This window comes from Rutilus rutilus (assembly GCF_951802725.1).
Source record: "Rutilus rutilus genome assembly, chromosome: 13".
In the NCBI taxonomy this organism is placed as follows: domain Eukaryota; kingdom Metazoa; phylum Chordata; class Actinopteri; order Cypriniformes; family Leuciscidae; genus Rutilus; species Rutilus rutilus.
Genome location: NC_140218.1, coordinates 4982524 through 4999285, shown reverse-complemented (window position 1 = coordinate 4999285; position 16762 = coordinate 4982524). Strand labels below are relative to the sequence as shown.

At 36.8% G+C, this 16762-nt stretch overlaps 1 protein-coding gene across 2 annotated transcripts in view; it reads left to right on the top strand.

Moving 5' to 3' along the window:
• The window catches only part of LOC311302516 (uncharacterized protein), a 197792-nt gene that overhangs the window by 17817 nt on the left and 163213 nt on the right, over window positions 1-16762 (top strand). For both annotated transcript variants that reach the window (XM_084428460.1, XM_084428461.1), the window contains exon 11: window positions 7641-7814. In XM_084428460.1, the coding sequence (XP_084284586.1) occupies window positions 7641-7814 (174 nt within the window). The remainder of the gene's footprint in view (window positions 1-7640; window positions 7815-16762) is intronic.

The following is a 16762-nucleotide window of genomic DNA, read 5'->3' as shown; positions in this document are numbered from 1 at the left end:
GTGTGTGTGTGTGTGTGTGTGTGTGTGTGTGTGTGTGTGTGTGTGTGTGTGTGTGTGTGTGTGTGTGTGTGTGTGTGTGTGTGTGTGTGTGTGTGTGTGTGTGTGTGTGTGTGTGTGCTCAAATATGGCTTCTGGAGAGCAAATGAAGGATAAAATATGAATTACTAAACAGACATTAAGAAGTTCCCCATACTTTTAGAGTTACAACTAACAGCCACTAGATGGCAGCAGCGTATAAGAGATGAACTGACAGCTAGTAAATCTTTGAACATGGAGTGCTGATGATAATAAATGTAATATGTCAGGCTCACAATTTTTACAATTGAAGTGCTATAAAAGTTGTAGAAATGACAAATTCAATCTGCATTGTATTAAACAAATCTTTATTGATATGCAAATAGACAATAGACATCCAGCAAAAGAAAAATGGCAAGTGTTTATTTCTCCATGGCACATGCATTTTGTTTCTTTATATGCAGCCCAATGTTATCCAGTGAGTTGTTTGCATTATTTAAGTATTTTATTTTAATTGTATTACATTTTTGGTAACACTTTACAATAAGGTGTCATTTGTTAATGCATTAACTAACATGAACTAACAGAGAGCAATAGCCTTTATTAATGTTAGTTCAGCGTGTCCACCGCCTCACTGCGCTGTTATATGGGAAAGATGATATTTTACGTCAGTAATGCCGAGTACAAAGCTTAGCCTACATAATAGGCCTAATAGTTCAGCTTGATTCGCAAATCATGAAACATCTGGATTCGTGCCGAATGAGGAATGTAGGCTTTTTCACTTTAATTAATTCGTTTGGCATCTTATTTAGTTTTATTTAAATAAAAAACCTGTTCCTCACCTTGAATATATATATATCCATAGAAGCTGGCATGGCATTAAACAAAGAAAAGAAAAGAGAGATATTATTAGTAGTAGTGTTGTCACGATACCAAAATTATTGTTTCGATACCGATACCAAGTCAAGTATTGCGATTTCGATACTTTTTCGATACTTTTCCTGAAAAGGGAGAAACACTCTCAAATATCATTGCTGTGCTTTATTTTAAAACCGGGACAACATTCTAATAATATAACACACTAATAAATGAACATATTAACAGCAGATATATTAAACATTTGAACAAAATATGAAATATCAAAATATAAAAAATAAATTAGAGCAATGACATTCAAGGTAAATTTTTTTATAAATTTAGCAGCATTATCTCATTTATCATAAGAAACATAAGAGCTTTATCTTGATTCTGAACTTTGAATAAAAATATGAACAGCGATTATATTAAACAATGTTTAATATTAGTAACATATGATAAGCCTCATTGGTGATATATTTGACATATGGGGAGAGAGTTGTGGAAGGCCTATACTTCATGTTAAACATAAATATATAGCAGCAAATACAACGTCGGCAGTGTTGACGGCAAAATAGGCTACAGAATAATTCGTTCTGGATTGAGAGGTGCAATATTTGAAAATCTTTTTAAATTACATTTATATTGTATTTATGTCAAAACTTTCAAACATCAAAATGTCATTTATTAATATGTATTCGTGTCAAAATGACATAGAAACATCTTTTCCTATTCTATTTTGTCTGGGAACGCTTCCAACACGCTTGCGTGACGCATGAAAAATAGGCGCCGGTTCTATTTCTGGCATGCACGCGTTTTCCGCGCGTCTCGAGCTGCGCCCAGACGCGTGTGTCACGCAGGCAGTTAACATAGGAGCCGAAATAAAAACGGACACGACACGCAGCCAGTGTGTCGCCGGCCTTACAAATCTGGAACGCGGTCATTCTTAGAAGTATCGATACTAATAAATTTAGGAATCGTGACGTTTTTAATTTCCGATTTACTTTTGAAGTATCGGTGCACCGTGCAACAGAGCAAGGTAGGCAACGTACTTCCATATGTCACTCCTCGCGTCATCTTTTTCTACGAGTCGTGGACCACTTGTGTTCGCACATGCAGCCATCTCGCTGTAGTGTTTTGTCACATGACACTGACAGCGGCAGGTTCTTTGCTGCGTGCGTCAGGAAATAAACACAGACGTCCATAGGGAGGTTTTTTTTTTTTTTTTTTTTTAAGTATCGATACTGATAAATTTAGGTATCGTGACGTTTTTAATTTCCGAGTATCGCGATACTTTTGAAGTATCGGTACACCGTGCAACACTTAGTAGTAGTAGTATTATAGCCTAAATAGTATTATTATTATTATTATAAACTAGGCTACAAAAAAAAGTCAAACAAAATAACGTTATTAATCTGTATTTGTTCTAATCAAACCGGTTTCGAAACGTTTATAATACAGAAGAAACGCAGGATCAGAAACGTTAAAATAGGACTGGTTCTGCTCGAGTGAACCGGGGGATTTTATTCATTTATTCATTTTTACAGATCGTACTTTTAAGTGGCCAATGAATGAACAATATTATTAAAATATTTTAATATGTCTGAAAGGTTCATATCTTTGGCAAAGATAGACATCAAAATGCAGTATCATTTTATGTTAGACTGACATAAGTCACATTTTCGTCATTGTGTCCTTGCAAAAGATCTTTTATATGTCATTTAAATGTCAAAGAAATGAATTCACAGTGTAATAATTCCACAATGTGGGAATTAGGGTTGATAAAATGGGACGGGATATTTGCACTTATAAGTTCACTAAAAAGTTATTGTAACACTCTTTTATGCTACAAACGCCCATGACAAGCATGTAAGAACCACTGATAACTGATCATTAATATTTAATTTCTATTTGAGCTGTTCATCAACAATATATTCTACTTACAAATGTGTTTCTCACACGTTTATGAGCTCGCCGCTTGCTGTCAATACGCACCAGAGAGAGTTTAACACATCGCTGCACATTATTGTCTTCAGTGCCACTATAACTGAGAGAGAAACAGGACTGCCCCCTACTGGTGATGTACGGCATGTGCCAGAGAACTTCACCACGGCCGAATCGCCCAATCCCTTTCCCTGTGATTCTTAATGGACACCACTGCACAACTTTTGATTTAAAACATGTATTAATAAATGTTGTAGAAGAATCTGTCATGGTTCGTTCATGTTAACTAATGTAGTGAACTAGTGTGTAACAAATGAAACCTTATTGTAGTGTAAGCAAATAATCATCTCTGTGAGTCCATGTAATGCAAGTGGATTCAGAAACCACACAAAGTGAACATGACGGTAATCCATAAACCCCAGCTGATGAATCAGTGCTTCTGAAGTGAAACAAATATTTCAAACTTTTTACAATATAAGCCTTTGCTTCCGGCCAACACACACACATTCAGGAGTTCATGTTTGTCTTAAACGTCAGCACGTTCTGAAGCGTGATATAAGCGAACTGTGAAACTCACAGGAATGCCGCTCATCTTCCGCATCACTTCTGGTGTGAGCTTCAGAACGCACTTGTGTCGCTTCACGCCGATATCATTAACCCGTGTGCGACCATTGGCTGGAAGTGAGTGTTTATAACACTCTTATGGAAAATGAAACAAAGTGAACATGACGGTAATACAAAAAGAAAATATATCCATATATCTGGATCTGAAGTCTCTTCTGCTCACCAAGGCTGCATTTATTGGATTAAAAATACAAAAGAACAATAATGTTATTAAATATCATGACAATTTAAGATAACAGTTTTTTTTTATTTTAATATATTTTAAAGTGTACTTTATTCCTGTGATCAAAGCTGAATCTCAGCATCATTACTCCAGTCTTCAGTGTCACATGATCCTTCAGAAATCATTCTGATATGATGATTTGATGCTCAAGAAACATTCATTATTATTATTATCAATGTTGAAAACAGTCGTGTACAATTTTCTTTCAGGATTCTTTGATGAATAGAAAGTTACGCTTTACTATATATTCACGTAGAAAAGAGCTGTTTTACATTGGAATAATATTTCACAATATTACTGTTATTATTAATGAAATAAATGCAGCAGAAGAGACTTCTTTTTAAAACCTTAAAGATATTAGCGATCCCGCACGTTTGGCTGGTAGTGTATCTGCATGTGTTGCTCTGGAATCATCATTCGTCTCCACAACTGCATAATTACACCAGTTGTCTGTAATATGATGGTATTGTATTATACAATAAGCGAGTACATCATGAATGCCTTTTTTCAAAGCGTGTTTTTGTCCTATCCTGAATCACTACGGTAAGCCTGTAATAAGCGTTTAGACTCGGACTACTTTACAGCGGTCGGGTCGCACCGCGGCGGAGTAACGTTAGCCCAGCGCCTGTGGGACTCACCGCGTCAGAGACATAAACAGAGAGAAGTTTATTACAGTTTTTTACGATTGTTTACACACTAAAATAAAAATTTCCACACAATTTGCAAAATTCTACTCCAAGGAGCAAAACACCTCCACAGATTTGCACAACATTACACACAATGTCTGCTTCACCCTTTTTGCAAAACATTACACACAGTGATTTGTAAAACTCTACACACATTTTCACACCTTAGACACAGATAAGGATTGTGAGGTTACTTCCTTGTCATTACAAAGCACCGGATTGCCAATGACCACACTAATGAACGAATTGGATAAACACAACCACCAGGTGTGGAAGCACACATGTGCTAATTTGAAAACGCAGCACTCAGGTGTGCTATAAAAGGTAGCAGGTGAATTCACCTGTCTTCAACGAAGATGGAAGGAGCTAGAAGAAAAAGAAGAGTGAGAATGAGAGAGGGAGCTCAAAGAGGAGATGAAGGAGGTAGAGGAAGAGGAGAAGGAGGTAGAGGAAGAGGAGAAGGAGGTAGAGGAAGAGGCCTAGGTAGAGGAAGAGGTAGGGAAGGACTTATGCCATTGAAGACATAGCCTGTGATGTGGATGAAATCTTATGGCCTGATCCAGCCAGACGGAGAGATGATGAATAGTTACAGTATTCTTGTTGCTTTTACAGTAGTTTTTCTTCAGAGTCAAAGTGTATGTACTTCATGCAGTAATTTTTATTTGTCTACATATTTTATTTTGTTTCATTGATTTCATTGTTGGTTGATTACTGTAACTGATTATGGTAAGAAATACTGTGTAAGTATTGAAATAAATACTTGAAATATTCAGTCACAGCATCAGTGTTGTGCAGTGCTTTGTAAATTTATAGTAGGCCTATTTGTGTACATTCTCCCTATATCTCAAACTAATCATGAAGAATGTTGTGGGTATGTCACTTTTTTTTTTTTTTTTGTCATCTAAATTATCCCTTACATAACAATGTCTGGCCAAAAATCTAGCACATGCTATTTCCTAAAATTAGTTTTTTTACAAATGTGTTTTATATTTATCACAGCTGTGTGTAACTGGCTGCAATAGTGTCTGATCATTGAGCACTGTGTTGGTCAAATGAAAACTAATAGCATTTTCACAAATATGTGTTTATGTTTTGACTGAAGTGTGTCATTTTGCAAACAATCTAGGAATTATGCAAATTGAGTGTGGTGTTTGGATAATTGTTATTCTGTTTTGAAAAAAAGAACCCGATTTTCAAAATTGCGTGTAAACAATTGAAAAAAACTGTAACTGATAGAGCGCTGATTCATCCAGTAGTGAAACAAGTGAAGTCTTTATGAATCAATCATTCAAACCCATTTTAAACCTGTCTGGATCTTACATGTGTGTTCAAGCATATTCTCCCCTTTCTGAGAGGGTGTTCTCCACTGCTGGAGACACTGTAAGCTATAGGAGAGTCCCACATTCTCCAAGAGGATGCAGAAATGTTTATTTTCCTTATTTTTGCAAAAGTTTGTTGACATTACCAGTCTGTTAAACTCATTTGACAAGTATAAGAAATAAACACACACAGGATTGTGCATTTTCCCCTTACTGCTGTGTTTTATTAGTTGTTTTAATCATTTTATTGAATGGGAACCGGAACCGGAAAATGTCTTACGATTCCCAACCCGCTGTTCCCAATAAGCTGTTTCATGACGACTCTCTCTGGGTCAGCGGCAGCGCCAACACAGATTTACAATATCGCGATATGATTTAGTCAAAGGTTTAATAGACAGAGGAATCTGAAGAAGATGGTGTGTGTGTTTGAATGGAGATCACAGTATTTTAAAGATGAATCGTGCAGCTCTACTGTCTTATCTCTCTCTCAGCATATGAGCAGCGCGAGGGCTTTCAGTGCTTTCAGTCTCACGGCTCTTCCACACGTCCACTTGACATGGATATTACGACACTCAACACTCATATGCTGCGTTCATGTCATCTCGTAAAGATTGTCACATATAACAACAATCATTATAATAATAATTTTAATAGGTACTCAAAGCCCTTTACAAGGAAGGGGGAATCTCCTCAACCACCACCAATAATGCAACGGCAGCCATATTGCGCCAGAACGCCCACCACACACCAGCTTACTGGTGGAGAGGAGACAGTGATGAAGCCAATCAGTATATGGGGATGATTAGGAGGCCATGATGGACAGAGGCCAAGGGGCAAATTTGGCCAGGATGCCGGGGTTACACCCCTACTCTTTTTCGAAGGACATCCTGGGATTTTTAATGACCACAGAGAGTCAGGACCTCGGTTTAATGTCTCATCCGAAGGACGGGTTATTATCTACAAGCATAGCGATTATTATTTAAGAAAATAAAGGACTAAATATGAAAGTTTATTAAATGAACTAAAATTATACATTTATAACTATACAAATAATGACACACTGCATACAGTACAACACCATTCTCTGATCAGATCTTTGAAATCAAGCCGTCGTGCTCAATCGTGTTTAATAGACAGCATGACCAGACCATTCAGTCTTTCCTGAGACAGTGTTCACTAAAACATTGACAGGATCATTGAATCAGTGATTTGAACTCGGTAAACTAAATCAGTTCTGTTCATGAATGAATCATCTAGACTGGTTTATTAACGGGTTTCTCCTATTCACGGCAATGAACCGACTCAAATTATTCATTCACGAATCGGACATCATTACAAATGTATATCTATGACTAGAACGACATCGTAAATGTTGATCGATTCCTCACAGAAATCGGCTCCAAGTCTTCAGAAAACCTAAATATATTCATCACTGGACTAGTTTTATTGTCACTTGGTGATTTTGCGTTTCTGCCCTGCGTCGTTTCTGAATAACCCGCGAATACACACACACACACACACACACACACACACACACACACACACACACAGACACAGACAGACAGACAGACAGACAGACAGACAGACAGACAGACAGACAGACAGACAGACAGACAGACAGACAGACAGACAGACAGACAGACAGACAAACAAACACACACACACACACACACACACAGACACACAGACACACAAACAGACACACACACACACGTTCCTTAAAATGCTTACAAATACATTAAGCACACACACACACACGTTGGGTTTACATGTTTTATGGGGACTTTCCATAGAAATAATGATTTTTATACTCTACAAACTCTATAATCAATCCCCTAATCCTAACTGATGAATTTTCACAATGTGAACTAATGAGTATTTGTATATATTTCATATTGACAGCATTATGTTATTTTTTAATGTGTCATGTGTATCTCTGGATATAGGCTTAATGTGTGTCATTGTTCTCTACAGGTTGAGTGTGTGTGGTGTGACAGATGAAGGTTGTGCTGCTCTGGCTTCAGCTCTGAGATCAAACCCCTCACACCTGAGAGATCTGGATCTGTCTGGGAATAAACTAGGAGACTCAGGAGTGAAGCTGTTTTCTGCTGTACTGGCGAATCCTCACTGTAAACTGGAGACACTGGGGTAAGATCATACGTTACTCTCACATGAAACTGTCACTAGGGGCGTTTCCATTACAGATTTGCGCAAAACTTTTGCGTTCTTTTTTTCTTCTTCTAAATGTCGACAAAAAGCTGTTGCGAAATGACGGTGTTTCCATTAACTGATGTTATGCGACTAAAACTTCATTGTTTCCTCTCGCGATCAGTAAAATCATTCCAAAAATCATGTTAACGGACGTTGGTAGGATTATGTATATCCCAGCCACTGCACTGGCCATTATTATTAATGGAAGGAGATGTGTGTGTGTTTCCAAGCATTAATGGTGAGGAACGACCCTTATTATACTTGTGAGCGGCACATATGAGGAGTTTCTGGGTGTTTCTCCCTCAGTTCTGCTTCAAGGTCTTGATTGTGGCATTTATTTGAGGTTTAGAATCCATTATTCCTGTAATTCTTTTGCCTTTTATGAGTTTAATAAAGAGCTCTGTCTCGTATTCTGTCCAAACACACTGCGTCGTCTACGTCAGGTGACTGTAAATGCACAAACACTGTTTCTATTGCAGTTTTGCTAAATATTTCTTGTTTGAATGGCCTGAAAAACCTCCTCATGTGAGCGTAGAAACTTTTTTTCCATAAATGGGAGTTTTTGTGAAATTGACGTGTTTCCATTGGCCGTATTTTCAATTAGCAATTTCAATTTGCGCAATTTGAAGGGTAATGGAAACACGGCTACTGTGAATTCATAAAATATAATCAAAATGGAATAAAATGCAGGGAAATAACTACTATTTCATTAATTACAAGCAAAGCTATTAAAACAACATGATCAAATTCATCAAATTATTTTTACGTCTGTTCATATGATGTAAGAGAATTCATATTTGTAAAGCGTTTGCTCTATTTATCAAAACGACTCCATCTACACCTGGTCACATAAATGTGTTTTTGCAAAACGGATTTAAATCCGATCTTCAGTTCCCGCGCTATATGCAGATTTAATGGAGGGCACGTCACCGAAAGCAACAGATATGAGCTGCATTTTTGAGCTGCACGAGAGGACGTGCCGGACTCGTTCGTTGCCCTGGAAGGTTTCTCTCTGGTACGCTCTGATAGGAACGACAACTCAGGCAAGAGCAAAGGGGGCGGTATTTGTGTTTACGTTAACCAAAAGTGGTGCTCGCAATTCTCCGTGAGAGAGCGGCTCTGTGACTCCGACATAGAACTGGTATGTGTAAGCCTTAGGCCTTTTTATCTTCCATGCGAATTCGGGAACATTTTAATATGTACAGTTTATATTCCACCTAGTGGGAATGCTGCAAATGCAGCTAAACTTACAGCAGACTGTGTTCATAGACAATTAAGTCGTACCCCTGAAGCACCTTGTTTCATTTTAGGGGATTTTAATCATTGTAAACTTGACGCTGTGTTGCCTGGATTTGATCAATATGTGGACTGTAATACGAGAGGCAAAAACATCTTGGACAAATGTTATGGGAATGTTAAGAATGCCTATACAGCTAAGGTTAAATTGCCATTAGGCTCCTCTGATCATAATGCTGTCCATTTAATTCCGACATATAAGTCCATGCTTAGGAGCAGTAAACCACAAACTAAAACTGTATATGTGTGGAATGATGATGGAATTGAAACGTTAAAAGGATGCTTCTCTTGCACTGACTGGAACGTCTTTCAAAGTTTGGATCTAGAGGAGGCCGTAGAGACTATGACAGATTATATACTTTTCTGTAAAGATAATGTGTTAGACCAAAAAATAATAACTATATATCCAAACAATAAATCTTATATCTCTAAGGAAATTAAGGAGTGCATAGTACAGAAAAAATGGCTTTTAGGAGAGGAGACCTTGCAGCTATGAAAGATGTACAGAAGGAACTGAATTATAAACTAAGGAAAGCGAGGAGAAAGGAGAGGGAGAAATTTGAGGCCCATTGTTTGACTATGAATACCAAAGAATTATGGGATTCTATGAAATATATGACAAACATGACAAAAGATCTATCAATGTGATAGATGAGATGTGAGATCTATTAATGTGATTTGCAAAGGCAAATGAGCTGAACGACTTTTATTGTAGATTTGATGTAAGAGACTTCTCACAGGAGCAGGCAAATGCACTGGATGCCTTGTCTATATCGGATAATCCTAAAACAATTATTGACCAGAACATGGTGGAGAGACTGTTTTCACAGGTCTGTCCTAACAAGGCTTCTGGGCCGGACGGCATCTCTGGGCGGTTACTAAAATCTTGTAGTAGAGAGCTGGCCGAAGCCTGGTGCCCTATTTTTCAGAAATCTATAGACACGCATACAGTTCCCTCTATGTGGAAGAGCTCCACTATTATCCCTGTCCCAGAAAAGGCTAGCTGTAAGGAGAATAATGATTATCGTCCAGTAGCACTTACTTCAATAATAATGAAGTGTTTGGAGAAAATTATGATTAATTTTGTAAAACCAGACGTGAGTGGTCTATCAGACCAATTTCAGTTTGCTTATAGGAGCAATAGAAGTACAGATGATGCTGTTATAGCTATAACACATTTCATAAATAGGCATCTAGAGGATCCTAGCTCGTATGCACGTCTTTTATTTGTAGATTTTAGCTCAGCTTTTAATATGTTGGAACCACATCTTTTAATTGCAAGGCTGAATGATTTAAAGTCAATCCATCTATTATAAAATGGTATTATTCTTTTTTGACCAATCGCAGGCTATATTGTAGATATATGTCACACTGTACAGCCCTGTACAGGACCCTTTTAATGAGCATTTGGTGTAGGTCTACTAGGCATAGAGATATCTGAACATCTTTGCCAAGCGCAAACCAGTACAGAAGTAGCCTAATCAATAATTAAAGTGCAAGCTGAGAAACTGAAGTGGATATGGAGAAAAGCTTCTTTATATGCCATTGCCTACATTTTAAACGGATGTCTGCCAATAGGCCTAAAACATTACATATATGGTTATTGTGACAGAGACTGGGACTCCAGGTTAATAAGATTCTGACTGAGTAGCAAGATATGAATTCAATTGTGATTCTGTGAGAATTCACAGATCCAGTTTCTCTTTTTTAATCTTCCCCTTAACATTTAAAGGAATCTACGTGTGTGTGTGTGTGTGTGTGTGTGTGTGTGTGTGTGTGTGTGTGTGTGTGTGTGTGTGTGTGTGTGTGTGTGTGTGTGTGTGTGTGTGTGTGTGTGTGTGTGTGTGTGTTCAAATATGGCTTCTGGAGAGCAAATGAAGGATAAAATATGAATTACTAAACAGACATTAAGCAGTTCCCCATACTTTTAGAGTTACAACTAACAGCCACTAGATGGCAGCAGCGTATAAGAGATGAACTGACAGCTAGTAAATCTTTGAACATGGAGTGCTGATGATAATAAATGTAATATGTCAGGCTCACAATTTTTACAATTGAAGTGCTATAAAAGTTGTAGAAATGACTAATTCAATGTGCGTTGTTTTAAAAAAATCTTTATTGATATGCAAATAGACAATAGACATCCAGCAAAAGAAAAATGGCAAGTGTTTATTTATTCATGGCACATGCATTTTGTTTCTTTATATGCAGCCCAATGTTATCCAATGAGTTGTTTGCATTATTTAGGTATTTTATTTAAATTGTATTACATTTTTGGTAACATTTTCTTGCAAGAAAATGATATCTATGAAAAGTTTCAGTCAGGTTTCAGGCCGCACCATAGCACTGAAACTGCGCTCGTTAAAATCACAAATGATTTACTTTTAGCTTCTGACCAAGGCTGTATCTCAATACTAGTTTTACTTGATCTTAGTGCTGCGTTCGATACTATAGATCACACAATACTCTTAGATCGACTACAAAATTATACTGGTGTTCAAGGACAAGCATTAAGCTGGTTCGGATCATACTTATCTGACCGCTACCATTTTGTCTATTTAAATGGAGAAAAATCGATCATAACTCCAGTAAACTATGGAGTGCCGCAGGGATCTGTGTTAGGCCCTCTATTATTCTCAGTATATATGATGCCACTTGGAAATATTATAAGGAAACATGGAATTAGTTTCCATTGTTATGCTGATGACACTCAAATCTATATTTCATCACGGCCAGATGAAAACGCTAAATTATCCAAATTGACAGAGTGTGTTAACGATATAAAAGATTGGATGACGCATAATTTTCTTTTATTAAATCCAGACAAGACAGAGGTACTACTTATCGGTTCAAAAAACCGCCCACAAAACCTCTTACAATACAACTTTAATATAGTAGGATGTCCTGTTACTTTATCCTCTACAGTAAAAGACCTGGGTGTTATACTAGATTGTAACCTGTCTTTTGAAAATCATATTTCATATGTTACAAAAACCGCCTTTTTCCATCTTAGAAACATTGCTAAGCTACGTAATATGCTATCAGTTTCTGATGCAGAAAAGTTAGTTCATGCATTCATGACCTCGAGACTAGATTACTGTAATGCTTTATTAGCCGGTTGTCCTGCATCCTCAATTAACAAGCTACAGTTAGTCCAGAATGCCGCCGCTAGAGTTCTTACTAGATCAAGAAAATATGATCATATAACACCGATTTTATCATCACTGCATTGGTTACCTATAAAGTTCCGTATTAATTACAAGGTATTGCTACTGACTTATAAAGCCCTAAACGGCTTAGCTCCAGTTCCAATTTTTTTTCTCCATTAGGTCACTTGATGGAGTTTTTCGGTTCCTTGCCACTGTTGCCTTTGGCTTGCTCAGTTGGGGATATTCTGGGGATATTTAATTCAATAAATCAATAAATTCCACTAGAAACAAACCTTGTTGTATTATTTTAATTTAATACTGTGAAGCTGCTTTGATACAATCGCTATACAAATATACTTGACTTGACTTGACTTGATTTTACAATAAGGTCTGATTTGTTAATGCATTAACTAACATGAACTAACAGAGAGCAATAGCCTTTATTAATGTTAGTTAATAAAATATTAGTGTTCATGTTAGTTCACAGTGCATGTTAACAGATACAACTTTGGATCTTAAAAATGTCTTATAAAATGTTGAGGTTAACATTAACTAAGATTAATAAATGCTGTAGAATATTGTTCATTAATTGTTGGTTCATGTTAACTAATGCTAACAAAATGAAACCTTAGCCCATTATAAAGTGCTACCATTTTTTAATAAAGAAAGTTGGCCATAGGAGTGTAAAATTAATTTTAAAAGTTAAGGAATCTCCTCTATTCGCCTCTGAATAAAATACAGTCAAACACATAAAATGTTCCAGCGCTCAATCTGAATAGTCTGTAATATAATCTGTGGCGTTCAGCGTGACCACCGCCTCACTGCGCTGTTATATGGGGAAGATGATATTTTACGTCAGTAATGCCGAGTACAAAGCTTAGCCTACATAATAGGCCTAATAGTTCAGCTTGATTCGCAGATCATGAAACATCTGGATTCGTGCCGAATGAGGAATGTAGGCTTTTTTCATTTAAATTAATTCGTTTGGCATCTTATTTAGTTTTATTTAAATAAAAAACCTGTTCCTCACCTTGAATATATATCCATAGAAGCTGGCATGGCATTAAACAAAGAAAAGAAAAGAGAGATATTATTATTAGTAGTAGTATTATAGCCTAATTATTATTATTATTATTATTATTATTATTATTATTATAAACTAGGCTACAAAAAAAAGTAACACAAAATAACGTTATTAATCTGTATTTGTTCTAATCAAACCGGTTTCTGAACGTTTATAATACAGGAGAAACGCAGGATCAGAAACGTTAAAATAGGACTGGTTCTGCTCGAGTGAACCGGGGGATTTTATTCATTTATTCATTTTTACAGATCGTACTTTTAAGTGGCCAATGAATGAACAATATTATTAAAATATTTTAATATGTCTGAAAAGTTCATATCTTTGGCAAAGATAGACATTAAAATGCAATATAATTTTATGTTAGACTGACATAAGTCACATTTTCGTCATTGTGTCCTTGCAAAAGATCTTTTATATGTTATTTAAATGTCAAAGAAATGAATTCACAGTGTAATAATTCCACAATGTGGGAATTAGAGTTGATAAAATGGGACGGGATATTTGCACTTATAAGTTCACTAAAAAGTTATTGTAACACTCTTTTATGCTACAAACGCCCATGACAAGCATGTAAGAACCATTGATAACTGAATCATTAATATTTTATTTCTATTTGAGCTGTTCATAAACAATATATTCTACTTAAAAATGTGTTTCTCACACGTTTATGAGCTCGCCGCTTGCTGTCAATACACACCAGAGAGAGTTTAACACATCGCTGCACATTATTGTCTTCAGTGCCGCTATAACTGAGAGAGAAACAGGACTGCCCCCTACTGGTGATGTACGGCATGTGCCAGAGAACTTCACCACGGCCGAATCGCCCAATCCCTTTCCCTGTGATTCTTAATGGACACATCTGCACAACTTTTGATTTCAAACATGTATTAATAAATGTTGAAATGAACATCAACTAAGATTAATACATGTTGTAGAAGAATCTGTCATGGTTCGTTCATGTTAACTAATGTAGTGAACTAGTGTGTAACAAATGAAACCTTATTGTAGTGTAAGCAAATAATCATCTCTGTGAGTCCATGTAATGCAAGTGGATTCAGAAACCACACAAAGTGAACATGACGGTAATCCATAAACCCCAGCTGATGAATCAGTGCTTCTGAAGTGAAACAAATATTTCAAACTTTTTACAATATAAGCCTTTGCTTCCGGCCAACACACACACATTCAGGAGTTCATGTTCGTCTTAAACGTCAGCACGTTCTGAAGCGTGATATAAGCGAACTGTGAAACTCACAGGAATGCCGCTCATCTTCCGCATCACTTCTGGTGTGAGCTTCAGAACGCACTTGTGTCGCTTCACGCCGATATCATTAACCCGTGTGCGACCATTGGCTGGAAGTGAGTGTTTATAACACTCTTATGGAAAATGAAACAAAGTGAACATGACGGTAATACAAAAAGAAAATATATCCATATATCTGGATCTGAAGTCTCTTCTGCTCACCAAGGCTGCATTTATTGGATTAAAAATACAAAAGAACATTAATGTTATTAAATATTATAACCATTTAAGATTTTTTATTTTAATATATTTTCAAATGTACTTTATTCCTGTGATCAAAGCTGAATCTCAGCATCATTACTCCAGTCTTCAGTGTCACATGATCCTTCAGAAATCATTCTGATATGATGATTTGATGCTCAAGAAACATTCATTATTATTATTATCAATGTTGAAAACAGTCGTGTACAATTTTCTTTCAGGATTCTTTGATGAATAGAAAGTTACACTTTACTATATATTCACGTAGAAAAGAGCTGTTTTACATTGGAATAATATTTCACAATATTACTGTTATTTTGAATGAAATAAATGCAGCAGAAGAGACTTCTTTTTAAAACCTTAAAGATATTAGCGATCCCGCACATTTGGCTGGTAGTGTATCTGCATGTGTTGCTCTGGAATCATCATTCGTCTCCACAACTGCATAATTACACCAGTTGTCTGTAATATGATGGTATTGTATTATACAATAAGCGAGTACATCATGAATGGCTTTTTTCAAAGCGTGTTTTTGTCCTATCCTGAATCACTACGGTAAGCCTGTAATAAGCGTTTAGACTCGGACTACTTTACAGCGGTCGGGTCGCACCGCGGCGGAGTAACGTTAGCCCAGCGCCTGCGGGACTCACCGCGTCAGAGACATAAACAGAGAGAAGTTTATTAACTGATAGAGCGCTGATTCATCCAGTAGTGAAACAAGTGAAGTCTTTATGAATCAATCATTCAAACCCATTTTAAAAATAGTATGTTTCACCTGTCTGGATCTTACATGTGTGTTCAAGCATATTCTCCCCTTTCTGAGAGGGTGTTCTCCACTGCTGGAGACACTGTAAGCTATAGGAGAGTCCCACATTCTCCAAGAGGATGCAGAAATGTTTATTTTCCTTATTTTTGCAAAAGTTTGTTGACATTACCAGTCTGTTAAACTCATTTGACAAGTATAAGAAATAAACACACACAGGATTGTGCATTTTCCCCTTACTGCTGTGTTTTATTAGTTGTTTTAATCATTTTATTGAATGGGAACCGGAACCGGAAAATGTCTTACGATTCCCAACCCGCTGTTCCCAATAAGCTGTTTCATGACGACTCTCTCTGGGTCAGCGGCAGCGCCAACACAGATTTAAAATATCGCGATATGATTTAGTCAAAGGTTTAATAGACACAGGAATCTGAAGAAGATGGTGTGTGTGTTTGAATGGAGATCACAGTAAAGATGAATCGTGCAGCTCTACTGTCTTATCTCTCTCTCAGCATATGAGCAGCGCGAGGGCTTTCAGTGCTTTCAGTCTCACGGCTCTTCCACACGTCCACTTGACATGGATATTACGACACTCAACACTCATATGCTGCGTTCATGTCATCTCGTAAAGATTGTCACATATAACAACAATCATTATCTACAAGCATAGCGATTATTATTTAAGAAAATAAAGGACTAAATTTGAAAGTTTATTAAATGAACTAAAATTATACATTTATAATGACACACTGCATACAATACAACACCATTCTCTGATCACATCTTTGAAATCAAGCCGTCGTGCTCAATCGTGTTTAATAGACAGCATGACCAGACCATTCAGTCTTTCCTGAGACAGTGTTCACTAAAACATTGACAGGATCATTGAATCAGTGATTTGAACTCGGTAAACTAAATCAGTTCTGTTCATGAATGAATCATCTAGACTGGTTTATTAACGGGTTTCTCCTATTCACGGCAATGAACCGACTCAAATGATTCATTCACGAATCGGACATCATTACAAATGTATATCTATGACTAGAACGACATCGTAAATGTTGATCGATTCCTCACAGAAATCGGCTC